Source organism: Oncorhynchus keta, chromosome 2 (assembly GCF_023373465.1).
Source record: "Oncorhynchus keta strain PuntledgeMale-10-30-2019 chromosome 2, Oket_V2, whole genome shotgun sequence".
Classification (NCBI taxonomy): domain Eukaryota; kingdom Metazoa; phylum Chordata; class Actinopteri; order Salmoniformes; family Salmonidae; genus Oncorhynchus; species Oncorhynchus keta.
Genome location: NC_068422.1, coordinates 122,122 through 138,823, shown reverse-complemented (window position 1 = coordinate 138,823; position 16,702 = coordinate 122,122). Strand labels below are relative to the sequence as shown.

Here is a 16,702-nt window from a genome sequence, read left to right as displayed (position 1 = left end):
GTTCGATAATGTCCATAATTTATGTCTATATAGGTTATTTTGTTAGGGTGTTTGGTAAACAAATCCAAAAGCGCGTTCAGGTCCAGTCGGACTAAAAGTTCAAAAAGTTATATTACAGGTCGAAGAAACTTGTCAAACTAAGTATAGAATCAATCTTTAGGATGTTTTTATCATAAATGTTCAATAATGTTCCAACCGGAGAATTCCATTGTCTGTAGAAAAGCAATGGAACAAGAGATACCTCTCATGTGAAATGCGCGTGACTGAAAACGAGGCTGCTGCCAGACCCCTTAGTCAAACAGCTCTCATTCGTTCCCACTTCACAGTAGAAGCCTGAAATGTTCTAAAGACAGTTGACATCTAGTGGAAGCCTTAGGAAGTGCAAAATAACCCATGTCCCACTGTGAATTCGATAGGGGCCGAGTTAAAAAACGACAAACCTCAGATTTCCCACTCCCTGGTTGGATTTTTTCTCAGGTTTTTGCCTGCCATATGAGTTCTGTTATAGTCACAGACATCATTCAAAAAGTTTTAGAAACTTCAGAGTCTTCTATTCAATACTAATAATGATATTAATTTATTAGCATCTGGGACTGAGTAAGAGGCCGTTTACTCTGGGCACGCTATTCATCCAAAAGTGAAAATGCTGCCCCCTATCCCAAATTTAAGGAGAAGTGTATCTAAAGTTCCATGCATAAAACTTGAATTTTCATCGACATTTATAATGAGTATTTCTGTGAATTCATGTGGCTCTCTGAAAAATCATAGCATGTTTCTGAACTACTGAACATAACATACCAATGCAAAATACGATTTTTGGATTTAAATATGCACTTTATCGAACAAAACATACATGTATTGTGTAACATGAAGTCCTATGAGTGCCATCTGATGAAGATCATCAAAGGTTAGTGATTCATTTTATCTCTATTTGTGCTTTTTGTGACTCCTCTCTTTGGCTGGAAAAATGGCTGGGTTTTTCTGCGGCTTGGTGGTGACCTAACATAATAGTTTGTGGAGCTTTCGCTGTAAAGCATTTTTTTAAATCAAGACACTGTGGCTGGATTAACGAGAATTTGATCTTTAAAATGGTGAAATTTAATTTATGAGATTTCTGTTGATTTGTATTTGGCGCCCTGTAATTTCATTGGCTGTTGGCGAGGGGTTCCGTTTCTGTCCTAGACAGGTTAAGATGGTGAGGAAATCACATTTAAAGAATAACCAGGCATCCTCTACTGACAGTATGAGGTCAGTATCCTTCCAGGATACCTGGGCCAGGTCGATTAAAAAGGCCTGCTACCCGAAGTGTTTTAGGGAGCGTTTGACAGTGATGAGGGGTGGTCGTTTGACAGCGGACCCATTACGGACGCAGGCAATGAGGCAGTGATCGCTGAGATCCTGGTTGAAGACAGCAGAGGTGTATTTAGAGGGCAGGTTGATCAGGATGATATATATGAGGGTGCCTCGTGTTTACGGATTTGGGGTTGTACCTGGTAGGTTCCTTGATAATTTGTGTGAGATTGAGGGTATCTAGTTTAGATTGTAGGGCGGCCTGGGTGTTAAGAATATCCCAGTTTAGGTCACCTAACAGTACGAACTCTGAAGATAAATGAGGGGCAATCAATTTGCATATGGAGTCCAGGGCACAACTGGAGGCTGACGGGGGTCTACAGCAAGCGGTAACAGTGAGAGACTTATTTCTGGAAATGTGCATTTTTAGAAGTAGAAGCTCAAACTGTTTGGGCACAGACCTGGATAGCATGACAGAACTCTGCAGGCTGTCTCTGCAGTAGATTGCAACCCCGCCCCCGCGGCAGTTCTATCTTGGCGGAAAATATTGTAGTTGGGGATGAACATGTTTTGTTTTTTTGTGGCCTTCTTAAGCCACGATTCAGACACGGCTTGGACATCAGAGTTGGCGGAGTGTGCAAACAAACTTAGGGAGGAGGCTTCTGATGTTGCATGAAACCAAAGCTTTTACGGTTACAGAAGTCAACAAATGATAGCGCCTGGGGAATAGGTGTGGTACTGGGATCTACAGTGCCTGGGTTAACCTCTACATCACCAGAGGAACAGAGAAGGAGTAGGATAAGGGTATGGCTATAAGAACTGGTTGTCGAGTATGTTGGGAACAGAGAATAAAAGGAGCAGATTTCTGGGCGTGGTAGAATAGATTCAAGGCATAATGTACAGACAAGGGTACGGTAGGATGTGGGTAAAGTGGAGGTAAACCTAAGCGTTGAGTGACGATGAGAGAGGTTTCGTCTCCACATGTGTGGAGGGTGGTACAAAAAGCTAAGGCAAGGTAAGCGGGACTGAAGGCTCTACAGTGAAATCAAACAATAAGGATTAGCCGAGACAAGGCATATTGACAGAGAGAGACATAATGCAGTCGCCAGTGTTGATCGTGAGAGCTAAGACAACAACGGGTAAATGGCGATGAATGGGCGGAGCGGGTCAGTTAGGTACATACAGGACCGGAGTTTGAGGCTGGGGCCGACAGATAAACAAAATGAGGTACCGTGTTATTGAAACAGTTCCGGGGGCATCAGCTGTGTAGCCGAGTGATCATAGGGTCTAAAGAACAGCAGTAGGCGAGTCACAGAGCCATTCAGTAGTCAGTACTACGCTAGGCGAGTGGGGGAGACAGTGCTTAGAATGCTAGCAGGCCGGGGGAAGAAGATGGGTCTTCGGCAACATCGCAATGGAAAAGCCCGGTGCAACCACTTCGGCAGACCAGTCGTGATAGATCGGCGGGTCTCCGCGTCGACAACAAAGGGTCCAGACCAATTGGCAAGAGGTATTGTAGCCCTAGAATTAGCTGGTATATGGGCATAGCTCAAGGCTAACTGGTGCTTGGGGGTAGAAGCTGTTCAGGGTCTTGTTGGTTCCAGGCTTGGTGCATCTGTACAGTTTGCCATGCGGTAGCAGAAAAAACAGTCTATGACTTGGGTGTCTGACAATTCTTTGGGCCTTCCTCTAACACCGCCTGGTATAGAGGTCCGGGAGGACCCAAGCCAAACCTTTTCAGTGTTGGTTGGTGTGGAGCCTGTTTGTCTTGCTGACGTTGAGGAGAGGTTGTTGTCCTGGCACCACACTTCCAGTTCTCTGCCGTCCTACTTATAGGCTGTCTCATCAGATCCAGTTGTAGAAGGTGTTCAGTCCCAGGGTCCTTAGCTTAGTGATGAGCTTGAGGGTACTACGTTGTTGAACGCTGAGCTGTAGTCAATGAACAGCATAATCACAGCATGTTCCTGTTGTCCAGGTGGGAGAGGGCAGTGGGGATGCTTTGCCTGTTTGATGACTCGTCAGAAGTCATTGGAGGGAGTTCTCATAAGCTTCCGGATAAGTGTCCCACTTCTTGAAAGCGCCCGGCTCTAGCCTTTCGCTCAGTGCGGATATTGCCTGTTATCCATGGCTTCTGGTTGGGATATGGATGTACGTTCACTGTGGGGACGATGTCATAGATGCACTTATTAATAAAGCTGGTGACTGATGTGGTAAACTCCTCAATGTCATCGGATGAATAACGGAACATATTCCAGTCTATGGTAGCAAAACAGTCCTGTAGCTAAGCATCCGCTTCATCAGACCACTTCCGTATTGGGCGCGTCACTGGTACTTCCTGTTTGAGTTTTTGCTTGTAAGCAGGAATCAGGAGGATAGAGTTGTGGTCGGATTAACCAACTGGAGGGCGAGGGAGAGCTTTGTATGAATTTCTGTGTGTGGAGTAAAGGTGATATAGAGTTTATTTTCGTCGAGTTGCACAAGTGACATGCTGGTAGAAATGAGGTAAGACGGAGTTCAGTTTGCCTACATTAAAATCACAGGCCAATCAGAGCGCCACCTCTAGATGAACATTTTCTTGTTTGCTTGTGGTCTTATACAGTTCATTGAGTGTAGTCTTGGTTTGTTGTGGTAAATAGACAGCTACAAAACATTTATAAAAACTATTTTGGTAAAACTATGGTCTACATCTAAGGTATTAAGGAATTCAAGCGAGCAGAACCTCGAGACTTCCTTAATATTAGAGATCGCGCACCAGCTGTTGTTAACCATGAGACACACACCTCCCCCCGTTATGTCAGATACATAAAATACAGCTAGATGTATATTATTATCCCTGTCCTTGTTCAGCCACGACGCCGAGAAACATAGGACATTACAGTTCTTCAGGTCCCGTTGATAGGATAGTCTCGAATGGCGCTTGTCCAGTCTGTTCTCAGGTGATTGTACATTCGCCAATAGAACTGAGCGTATAGGCGGTTTATATAGTCGCCGAAGTAGTTTCGTCAGGGTGCCCCCACAGGTCGGCCTCTCTCACGCCATCTCTTTCTCTTCTGAGAGTCGGTGGTCCTGCGCCACCGACTCGTTGAAGTAGAAATATGATCAAAATTGAGGTTATTGATCGCTGTTCTGATGTCCAGAAGTTATTTTTGGTCACAGGAAATGATGGAAGAAACATTATGCATAAATAAAGTTAAGATCAGTGAAAAAAAGAGAAACACCCAAAATAGCAGACTTGGTCAGGAGCCTGTAAAGCGACAGCTGTCCATTGCAGCACCATTCCAACCATATTCTTAGCCTACAAAAACTGTCTAGGTTCATCCTCAGAAGTCTTCCCTCGTTTACGTAGCTTCTATCTGTCATGCTCACCCAGTCTACATTTGAAAAAGTCAGAGGGAAGCAAGGAGACCATTTGAAGAGAGGAATCAAGGTATTAATAAGGGTTCAGGAAAGACCTTTGAGATTGGGTGAGTGTTAAATCCTGATCTGTGTCTCCCTCACCTTGAAAAGGCAGAACCTGCGGGGACTGAACTTGTCCTTGCCCTTACGGTCCTCCAGAGAGAGGAACTCAATCAGCTGGTTGATGAATCCTGGATCTGAGAAGTGGTCGTAGATGATCTGCTCTCGCTGGAGGGAAGAAACAAAACAGTTATAACAGTGGACATGAGATATCACCTTTTACAGCAGAGGATGTTACATACATTTTCCAAGAGTGAGAGAAAGCATTCTGATTCTCTACCCTTCAGCCAGAAGTGTGCCGTTGTCACTCCCACTCATGCATTTCAAAAGCATTGGAAGCATGCATGGCTGGAGGGAGTTTCCACCATATTCCTTACACTAATAAATTAATTTTACATCCATGAGGGGGGAGTGTAGGAGTGCACACTTCGGGAACAAGGGTAGAGCACCGGACTGTGGCCATTGTGTGTGTGTGTGTCATCTCCTCACCTCTGTCATCTCCTCCCTGGTCAGTCCTTGTTTGGGCTGCTCCTCAGAAGGAGCGTACATCATGAGTTTCTGTGGCCAGCTGTAGTATCCCCAGTGGGTCTTCTCTACAAACGTACAGCCCTCCCAGTCCTGCTGGGTACGAGGCAGACTGCTACTGTTATACTGGAGCCACTGGTTATCAGGCCTGTCCCCTGCTATCAAACCAGCCAGCTCTTTCATACCACCTGGTAGAGGGAAGAGGAGGAAGAAGGAGGGAAGAGAGATGACCATGAGGTTACTGTTATACTGGAGCCACTGGTTATAAGGCCTGTCCCCTGCAATCAGACCACTTGGTAGAGAGAGAGAGGTGGTGAGATAAGCTGCATGTATATGTTACAGGGTTCTCACAGGCAGTGGCAAGTTAAATTCAAGGACTTAAGTACTTTTTCAAGCACTAACATTTATCTTTAGGATCATCAATTTGTAGTCATGAATATTATGTGATTGTTTCTAGTCACCACCAGATGGCAGTATATCGCTACAACCTCATAACTACCGAACAAGTTCTATGCAATAATACGTTGTTTCAGTTACTTACTACATACATGAGTTGTAAGTCAGCACTAATGACGATGTAATTTAAGTATTGATGAGCAGAGTTTTGTGATATACCTACTGGTGAACACACATTTCCTATTCACATTACTACACAATTCCAGCTTAATGACTGTGCTTTAGACTGGCAGCTTTAGTGTTGCCGGTCAGGAGAAGAGCAGGTGGGCTGTGTGAAGAAAACGGCACATGAATGACAACCAGAATGGCAGGAGCACGGCTGCCACTTGATAAAGCAGAAAATCACGGGCTCCCCGTGAAGCTCTGGAGGTTGTTGCAGAAAAAGTCACAATGTAGAACAGGCACTAGCGCAGAATGCAGCGTTGTCATTCCCCCTTCATGTGGCTCTTCAGGGCTTATTCACCCAATGACAAACTTTGACTCATTTTTTGCACTTTACAAGGAGTGGGTTGGAGGCGTCCAGTGATGTAGTGGTGAGTAAACTACACTGAACAGAATTATCAACACAACATGTAAAGTGTTGGTCCAATGAGCTGAAATAAAAGATTCCAGAATTGTTCAAGGCAGAATTGAATCTACATTGTCCATTTCAGCTGTGGATGTGCCGTTTGGCCTGGCTGAGTGGCATTGTGGGTGTAATGAGCGAGCCCGCCTGGCAAACAGAGCTAAACACGTGGGGAAATACAACTCACTAGTCTGCCTGGAAATTCATTTGCAAGACCAATACATTTTTCTAATATTTTTCATAAATATATTTGAAAATGATCTGTTCTCACCTCATTTTAACTCAAGTACTTTTCAAGTACCAACAAAAGGTCTGATTATCAAGGTATTCCGGTACTTGAATTTCAGAGTGCCAAATTCAAGTACTTTAAGCACCTTGTGCGAACTCTCCTGTTATAAATCTGACCTGGGGTCAAATAGTATTTGTTTTCTTTCCAATGCTTTGATTCAGCCTGCCTGGAGTTCCAGGTGGACAGGGTTTGCAATTTTGGGACTATTCCTTTGGTTCCACAGCGCCAGAGCAAACCCAATCAACCGCAGCTCAAAATAAATATTATTTAAACCCAGGTAAAAGGACTGGTGAGGAGACAAAGTGCAGGTTACTTACAGAGCGTGTTGGGGCTGACTGGTACTTTTCTGTGTGGCCTCTTGAGTTGCTTCATGATCCCTGCAACAGCTGATATCCCCACCTAGTGGGGAAATAAATACATGTATAAAGATGTTTCTATCTTACAATGAAATACCATAATGATTAAAGTCCTCAGCAGAGGTGAGAATATACATGTATGAAGATAAGTGTATTTGTGTGTGAAACGTTGACTGCTGCCATCTTGAAGAGATCTCTTTTACTTTATCTCAATGTAGTGACTGAAACTGAACGCGTGACTGGGTGTCTGAGTGATTCTATGCGTGTATGGACAGAGTGTGTATGGACACAGTGTGTACGGACAGAGTGTGTACGGACACAGTGTGTACGGACACAGTGTGTACGGACACAGTGTGTACGGACAGAGTGTGTACGGACAGAGTGTGTACGGACAGAGTGTGTACGGACAGAGTGTGTACGGACAGAGTGGTTGCTGTGGCAGTGCCCACCTTGCGGACCAGGAGGGAGTCATGGTTGAGGCTCTTGACGAAGAAAAGGACAGCGGGGGAGGGGAGGGGGTGGTCATCCCTCAGTAACAGAGACATGAAGCCAATGGCAATGTGCTCAAACTTCCAGGGCCTGCAACATAAAGCAGGTGTGTTCAGGAGGTGGAAAACGTTTTGAAACAGAGGTACTGCCTGAAGTCGTCCAATAGAAACAGACATTTTGGTATTTCGTGGAATTTTAAATGTTGAAGATAGAAATGTAAGAAATAGAGCCAACAGGATATTATTGTAACGTCTGTCATCGGGACGAGGTGAACCTACACGTTTCTGTCATCGGGACGAGGTGAACCTACACGTTTCTGTCATCGGGACGAGGTGAACCTACACGTTTCTGTCATCGGGACGAGGTGAACCTACACGTTTCTGTAATCGGGACGAGGTGAACCTACACGTTTCTGTCATCGGGACGAGGTGAACCTACACGTTTCTGTCATCGGGACGAGGTGAACCTACACGTTTCTGTCATCGGGACGAGGTGAACCTACACGTTTCTGTCATCGGGACGAGGTGAACCTACACGTTTCTGTCATCGGGACGAGGTGAACCTACACGTTTCTGTCATCGGGACGAGGTGAACCTACACGTTTCTGTCATCGGGACGAGGTGAACCTACACGTTTCTGTCATCGGGACGAGGTGAACCTACACGTTTCTGTCATCGGGATGATGTTAACCTACTTGTTTCTGTCATCGGGATGATGTTAACCTACATGTTTCTGTCGTTGGGATGATGTTAACCTACATGTTTCTGTCATTGGGATGATGTTAACCTGCATGTTTCTGTCGTTGGGATGATGTTAACCTACATGTTTCTGTCATTGGGATGATGTTAACCTACATGTTTCTGTCATTGGGATGATGTTAACCTACATGTTTCTGTCATTGGGATGATGTTAACCTACATGTTTCTGTCATTGGGATGATGTTAACCTACATGTTTCTGTCATTGGGATGATGTTAACCTACATGTTTCTGTCATTGGGATGATGTTAACCTACAGGTTTCTGTCATTGGGATGATGTTAACCTACATGTTTCTGTCATTGGGATGGTGTGAACCTACATGTTTCTGTCATTGAGGCGGTCCAGAAGTTCACCAACCAGCTTGTCATATTTCCTGAGGGAGACAGCAAAGTAGTAGTTTGGAAAGTGTGTGGACATTATACTGTAGACATAACTGAGGGATTAGTTTAACAATGGGAACTGGTAGACCTTTGCTAGTGTAATAATACACCAATACAAATACAAGTTGATGATTTTGTGCACAGTCCAACAACAGTATTGTAGTGTTTATTCATTAGCAGTGTCCAGCACTCTTCTTGCTGTCTGATAAAATAGATATGTACTCACTGTTCAGAGTCTAAGTTCTTCTCCTCCTGCTTCCTGAGGCCCTCTGCTTCTTCTTGGTCTGAGGGGACAGGTTCCGGGGGCAGAGGAACACCAGAGGTCTGGAGCTTCACCGCCACCGCACGGCATTCTGATGGGATCTTCATTACAGTTAAGAGGTTTAATCATATATTATTACACATGTTATATAGGACGAGGTCTGGAGCTGCAGTAATGATGTCATGATGTTATTACTTTCACCTTACAATCAGATCAAGTTGACATGGTGTCATTAAAACCCAGATGGTTGTAATGATAATTTTGACCAATGGAAAGGCAGGAAGAGACTCTTACAGCAAAGTCTATGCCGATGGTCTCGTACTGGCGGTGGATCTTGTCAGCGAGGTCGTCGAACAGGCGGACGATGGAGGGCTTCTCCAGGGACATAGCTGAGCTGAGTCCTGAGCGGACGATGGCAGGCCAGGTCAGGGTGATACAGTCCCAGTCGTGCAGGTTGGCCAGGCACACCCCACTGTGGTTCCCCAAGAGACAGTATAAGGCACCCTAGAGAGAGAGAGAGAGAGAGAGAGAGAGAGAGAGCGCGAGAATAGAGAGATCGCAAGCGAGAGGAGAGAGAGCGCGAGAGAGCGCGAGCGGAGAGGAGAGAGAGTGCGAGCGGAGAGGAGAGAGAGCGCAAGCGAGAGGAGAGAGAGAGTGCGAGCGAGCGAGAGGAGAGCGCGCCCGGATAGGAGAGAGAGAGCGCCCGGATAGGAGAGAGAGAGCGCCCGAAGAGGAGAGAGAGAGCGCCCGAAGAGGAGAGAGAGAGAGCGCCCGAAGAGGAGAGAGAGAGCGCCCGGAGATGAGAGAGTGCCCGAGAGGAGAGAGAGAGCGCCCGGAGAGGAGAGAGAGAGCGCCCGGAGAGAGAGAGAGCGCCCGGAGAGGAGAGAGAGCGCCCGGAAAGGGGAGAGAGAGCAACCGAGAGGAGAGAGAGAGCGAGAGGAGAGAGAGAGCGAGAGGAGAGAGAGCGAGAGGAGAGAGAGCGAGAGGAGAGAGAGCGAGAGGAGAGAGAGAGCGAGAGGAGAGAGAGCGAGAGGAGAGAGAGAGCGAGAGGAGAGAGAGAGCGAGAGGAGGGAGAGCGGAGAGAGAGATGAGGAAGGATAAAGACAATGAAGGATGGGGAAATAGAAGAGGGATCAGTTATTTTACATTTTCTCCATTTACAGTGGGGCAAAAAAGTATTTAGTCAGCCACCAATTGTGCAAGTTTTACCACTTAAAAAGATGAGAGAGGCCTGTAATTTTCATCATACACATCGTACACTTCAACTATGACAGACAAAATGAGAAAAAAAATCCAGAAAATCACATTGTAGGATTTTTAATGAATTTATTTGCAAATTATGGTGGAAAATAAGTATTTTCATTCACATTCATTCAATCAGTCAGTCAAATAATAATTTAGTCAGCTGATTGATCAATAAATGACTCAATCAATCGATTGGTCAACAATGAATCAATTAATTGATCAATCAATTTGCAATAACCAGCCTAGACCATGTGTGTGTGTGTGTGTATATGTGGACAGAATAAGAGTATTGGAGAAACAGGACAGAGAGAGAGACAGGACAGAGACAGTCCTACTTTGAACTGCTGCTGTGTGACGTCGGAGCGGTCTGGTTCCAGGAACTCCAGCACACGGGGGATCACGTCCCTGCAGCAGAAGTTATAGGTTCCCAGAGCCGTGAACAGCACACTCTGAGCCCGGCTACGCACCTGGAGGAGCACACATGGGGGGAGAGACACTCAAATGGTGTTTCTTTCTCAATACATTTTCCTTGATTCCTTGCATCCTCTATCCTCGCCACTTCCTCAAAAAACAAAAGAGAAAAGCCATTGTTCAGACTTAAAATTCTCCTCCAATATGTTTTGAGGTACAATATATGATATTATATATGCCATTTACAGACCTGCCCTGTCCCACTTTTCAGAGTACCAGAAGCGTGTGGCATGCGCTGTTTGTGAGTCTGATCGCAATTATAGAATTGTACCAAATCAGGCCTATAAAATCAATGGAATACTTTCATTCTTGACAGCATTCCATTTAAACATATGGTAAAAGTCACTAACAAGATGCAATTACAAAGAACACAAAAGGCCGTTATTCTAGAGCTTTTTTTATTTTATTAACCTCTTGAAACTAGGGGGAACTATTTTTATTTTTGGAAAAATAACGTTCCCAAAGTAAACCGCCTATTTCTCAGGACCGGATGCTAGAATATGCATATACTTGACAGCTTACGATAGAAAACACTCTAAAGTTTCCAAAACTGTCAAAATATTGACTGCGAGTATAACAGAACTGATATTGCAGGCCAAACCCTGAGGAAAATCCAATAAGGAAGTGACTTATGTTTTGAAACCGTTGTGTTCCTATGCACCCCTATTGGCCATTGAAAGGGATATCAACCAGATTCCTTTTTCTACGTGTTCCATAAAAGGTGTCTACAGCAACGTAGTTTCACGCCTTTATGTTGAAGAATGAGCGTAAATGACTACATTGCGTAAGTGGCCAGCTGAGGGCTCTCAGAGTGATTCTTGCGTAAAAGATAAAGGTAGTCATTTTTCCTCTCGCTCCTACTTAAAAGCCAATTGTCCCGGTTGATATATTAACAAATAGATATTTGAAAAACACCTTGAGGATTGATTATAAAAAAACATTTGCCATGTTTCTGTCGATATTATGGATATAATTTGGATTTTTTGGGGGAGCGTTGTCGTGGCCGCAATGTCCGGTGGATTTCTCAACATAACGTGACCAACAAACGGAGGTATTTTGGGTATTCTGAGAGCCCTCTCCTGTACTCCCTGTTCACCCACGACTGCATGGCCAGGCACGCCTCCAACTCAATCATCAAGTTTGCGGACGACACAACAGTGGTAGGCTTGATTTCCAACAACGACAAGACGGCCTACAGGGAGGAGGTGAGGGCCCTCGGAGTGTGGTGTCAGGAAAATAACCTCACACTCAACGTCAACAAAACTAAGGAGATGATTGTGGACTTCAGGAAACAGCAGAGGGAACACCCTCCTATCCACATCGATGGAACAGTAGCGGAGAGGGTAGCAAGTTTTAAGTTCCTCGGCATACACATCACAGACAAACTGAATTGGTCCACTCACACTGACAGCGTCGTAAAGAAGGCGCAGCAGCGCCTCTTCAACCTCAGGAGGCTGAAGAAATTCGGCTTGTCACCAAAAGCACTCACAAACTTCTACAGATGCACAATCGAGAGCATCCTGGCGGGCTGTATCACCGCCTGGTACGGCAACTGCTCCGCCCTCAACCGTAAGGCTCTCCAGAGGGTAGTGAGGTCTGCACAACGCATCACCGGGGGCAAACTACCTGCCCTCCAGGACACCTACACCACCCGATGTTACAGGAAGGCCATAAAGATCATCAAGGACATCAACCACCCGAGCCACTGCCTGTTCACCCCGCTATCATCCAGAAGGCGAGGTCAGTACAGGTGCATCAAAGCTGGGACCGAGAGACTGAAAAACAGCTTCTGTCTCAAGGCCATCAGGCTGTTAAACAGCCACCACTAACATTGAGTGGCTGCTGCCAACATACTGACACAACTCCAGCACTTTAATAATGGAAAAATGTATGTAATCAATTTATCACTAGCCACTTTATATTATATAATATTTACTTACCCTACATTACTCGACAGGATGCTCTCGATTGTGCATCTGTAAAAGTTTGTGAGTGTTTTTGGTGACAAGCCAAATTTCTTCAGCCTCCTGAGCTTGAAGAGACGCTGCTGCGCCTTCTTCATCACGCTGTCTGTGTGGGTGGACCATTTCAGTTTGTCCGTGATGTGTACGCCGAGGAACTTAAAACGTTCCACCCTCTCTACTACTGTCCCATCAATGTGGATAGGGGGCTGCTCCTTCTGCTGTTTCCTGAAGTCCACGATCATCTCCTTTTTTTTGTTGACATTGAGTGTGAGGTTACTTTCCTGACACCATTTTCCTGAACTCTAAAACAAACGTGTGTGGGAGTGAACTCGAAAACAAACGTGTGTGGGAGTGAACTCGAAAACAAACGTGTGGGGGAGTGAACTCGAAAACAAACGTGTGTGGGAGTGAACGCAAAAACAAATGTGTGTGGGAGTGAACGCAAAAACAAACGTGTGTGGGAGTGAACTCTAAAACAAACGTGTGGGGGAGTGAACTCTAAAACAAACGTGTGGGGGAGTGAACTCAAAACAAACGTGTGGGGAGTGAACTCTAAAACAAACGTGTGGGGAGTGAACTCTAAAACAAACGTGTGGGGAGTGAACGCAAAAACAAATGTGTGTGGGAGTGAACTCTAAAACAAACGTGTGGGGGAGTGAACTCTAAAACAAACGTGTGTGGGAGTGAACGCAAAAACAAACGTGTGTGGGAGTGAACTCTAAAACAAACGTGTGGGGAGTGAACTCTAAAACAAACGTGTGGGGGAGTGAACGCAAAAACAAATGTGTGTGGGAGTGAACTCTAAAACAAACGTGTGTGGGAGTGAACTCTAAAACAAACGTGTGGGGGAGTGAACTCTAAAACAAACGTGTGGGGGAGTGAACTCTAAAACAAACGTGTGGGGGAGTGAACGCAAAAACAAATGTGTGTGGGAGTGAACTCTAAAACAAACGTGTGGGGGAGTGAACTCTAAAACAAACGTGTGTGGGAGTGAACGCAAAAACAAACGTGTGTGGGAGTGAACTCTAAAACAAACGTGTGGGGGAGTGAACGCAAAAACAAATGTGTGTGGGAGTGAACTCGAAAACAAACGTGTGTGGGAGTGAACTCTAAAACAAACGTGTGTGGGAGTGAACTCTAAAACAAACGTGTGTGGGAGTGAACTCTAAAACAAACGTGTGTGGGAGTGAACTCTAAAACAAACGTGTGGGGGAGTGAACTCTAAAACAAACGTGTGGGGGAGTGAACTCTAAAACAAACGTGTGTGGGAGTGAACTCTAAAACAAACGTGTGGGGGAGTGAACGCTAAAACAAACGTGTGTGGGAGTGAACTCGAAAACAGTGAACTGGGCTAACCTGACTGTAGGTGCTGGTGGATAGCCTCAGCAGATCCCTCATCAGTTCCTGGTGGATACTCCTGTACTCACACCCCTCCACTGTTAGCTTACGAAGCTGGACAACACAAAACACATGACAGTTAAACAGCAGCTGGGTTACTACCAGGGGTAATAGAAACACGGACAGATTATTCCATGACAGCAGCAGACACTTGAGAATGGATAGCACACACACACACACAGAGCGAGAGAGACACAGAGCGAGAGAGACACAGAGCGAGAGAGACACAGAGCGAGAGAGACACAGAGCGAGAGACACAGAGCGAGAGACACAGAGCGAGAGACACAGAGCGAGAGACACAGAGCGAGAGAGACACAGAGCGAGAGCGCCAGAGAGCGAGACAGAGAGCGAGAGAGAGCGAGAGAGAGAGAGCGAGAGAGAGCGAGAGAGAGCGAGAGAGACAGAGCGAGAGAGACACAGAGCGAGAGCGCCAGAGAGCGAGAGAGCGAGAGAGAGCGAGAGAGAGAGATAGAGACAGAGAGAGACAGAGAGCGAGATAGAGACAGAGAGAGACAGAGAGCGAGATAGAGACAGGGAGAGACAGAGAGCGAGATAGAGAGCGCCAGAGAGACCGACAGAGGTCCTACCTCATGCTGTAGCATAACTCTGTCGATCAGTAGGGCTCTGATGTGCTGCTTCCTGCCATGAAGCTTTAGGTGGAACAGGAGGAAAGAAATTAGTAACTACTGTCTAGACCAAGGCTGGGCCCTATTCCCTATGTAATGCACTACTGTCTAGACCAAGGCTGGGCCCTATTCCCTATGTAATGAACTACTGTCTAGACCAAGGCTGGGCCCTATTCCCTATGTAATGAACTACTGTCTCGACCAAGGCTGGGCCATATTCCCTATGTAATGAACTACTGTCTAGACCAGGGCTGGGACCTATTCCCTATGTAATGCACTACTGTCTAGACCAAGGCTGGGCCCTATTCCCTATGTAATGAACTACTGTCTAGACCAAGGCTGGGCCCTATTCCCTATGTAATGAACTACTGTCTAAACCAAGGCTGGGACCTATTCCCTATGTAATGCACTACTGTCTAGACCAAGGCTGGGACCTATTCCCTATGTAATGAACTACTGTCTCGACCAAGGCTGGGCCCTATTCCCTATGTAATGAACTACTGTCTAGACCAGGGCTGGGACCTATTCCCTATGTAATGAACTACTGTCTAGACCAAGGCTGGGCCCTATTCCCTATGTAATGAACTACTGTCTAGACCAGAGCTGGGACCTATTCCCTATGTAATGCACTACTGTCTAAACCAAGGCTGGGACCTATTCCCTGTGTAATGAACTACAGTCTAGACCAAGGCTGGGCCCTATTCCCTATGTAATGAACTACTGTCTAGACCAGGGCTGGGACCTATTCCCTATGTAATGCACTACTGTCTAGACCAAGGCTGGGCCCTATTCCCTATGTAATGAACTACTGTCTAGACCAGGGCTGGGACCTATTCCCTATGTAATGCACTACTGTCTAGACCAGGGCTGGGACCTATTCCCTATGTAATGCACTACTTTTGGCAAGGGCCTTGTACTGATCAGAAATCAACACTAAACTCTTACAAATATATTTTAGATAGGTCTGTTGGTGCCTTACATGACCAGCATTCATTCATTGAAGAGAAATATGTCATTGGATCACACAAGTTCCACCACGGCTCCAGTATGGCGTTCTAGTTATATCTCTCACCCTGTTCTCCATAGACTTCTTGACCAGGTTGAAGCTCTTCCAGCGAGAGTCAAACTCGTGTTTTTGGGAGCCTTTGAAGTGTAGCAGGTCACTGATGATCTTGATGATGGAGAATAGAGACTTGGTGTCGTCCTCTGAGTGTTCCAGAATGTGATCTGGGGACATAAAACAGAACCAACCGTTACGTTGACATGAAGTGAAATTATCTATATCAGTTTTAGGGGTGTGTTTTAGGGGTGGGTTTTAGGGGTGCTTTTTAGGGGTGGGTTTTAGGGTTGGGTTTTAGGGGGCGGTTTTAGACGTCTTTTGCTTAATTTAAAAAATATATATTTAACCAGGAAAAGCTCATTGAGACCCAGAGTCTCTTTTTCAAGGGAAACCTGGCCAAGAAGGCAGAAACAATCAATACATTACATAATTAAAACACACAACACAACATGATCCAGCCTAAAAAAAGCCTTTACACCCCTCCGTAACAGAGTCTCCCATCAATATTTTACAATCATTCACTGGCACTAACATATCTAGATGAAGCATGGATTGTAGACTATTCCATGCCTCTGGTGCACAAGAAGAGAAGGCAGTCTTGCATAATACTGTCAATGTCCTGGAGACTAAGTGGCAACCACCTAGCAGACCAGGTATGGTGACTGCTGGTGGTGAAGGAGACCAGACTACAGAAGCAAAGAGGGAGTTTACCCAAAAGGGCTTTGTAGATGAACACATATACAACAAGTCACCTTACTCAATTAGAGAAAAGTGGCCTGAACAAGCTTCTTTCTAGTCATAAGTGGGAAGCAAGCCTTATTACGAAAATAAAAACCCCATCTCAATGTAAGCTTTCTCACAAGATTATCCACATGAACTTTAAAGGATTTTAAAGGACAAATTTGTAAGATGACACTTTTTCACCAGATGTGACAATGCTAACCTTCTCTGGCTGAGTTCAAGCTCTGGTAAAGGTGATGAATGTAGTTTTTTGTACATTCTAAATCAGTTTGAGACCATAAAAGGGAGTCCTGCAGTGACTAAAAAGCAGTCTGGAGCTCTTCAACAGCCTGAACCAGAGAAGGAACACATGAATATATGACTGTATCAT

General features: G+C 45.4%; 1 protein-coding gene across 3 annotated transcripts in view; it reads right to left on the bottom strand.

Moving 5' to 3' along the window:
• The window catches only part of LOC118372955 (proteasome activator complex subunit 4B-like), a 105,126-nt gene that overhangs the window by 32,133 nt on the left and 56,291 nt on the right, over positions 1 to 16,702 (bottom strand). For all 3 annotated transcript variants that reach the window (XM_052470635.1, XM_052470627.1, XM_052470630.1), the window contains 11 exons: positions 15,604 to 15,758; positions 14,493 to 14,555; positions 13,864 to 13,959; positions 10,408 to 10,539; positions 9,122 to 9,331; positions 8,792 to 8,928; positions 8,505 to 8,558; positions 7,387 to 7,516; positions 6,899 to 6,980; positions 5,236 to 5,459; positions 4,789 to 4,914 (listed from right to left, as the gene is read on the bottom strand). In XM_052470635.1, the coding sequence (XP_052326595.1) occupies positions 4,789 to 4,914; positions 5,236 to 5,459; positions 6,899 to 6,980; positions 7,387 to 7,516; positions 8,505 to 8,558; positions 8,792 to 8,928; positions 9,122 to 9,331; positions 10,408 to 10,539; positions 13,864 to 13,959; positions 14,493 to 14,555; positions 15,604 to 15,758 (1,409 nt within the window). The remainder of the gene's footprint in view (positions 1 to 4,788; positions 4,915 to 5,235; positions 5,460 to 6,898; positions 6,981 to 7,386; positions 7,517 to 8,504; positions 8,559 to 8,791; positions 8,929 to 9,121; positions 9,332 to 10,407; positions 10,540 to 13,863; positions 13,960 to 14,492; positions 14,556 to 15,603; positions 15,759 to 16,702) is intronic.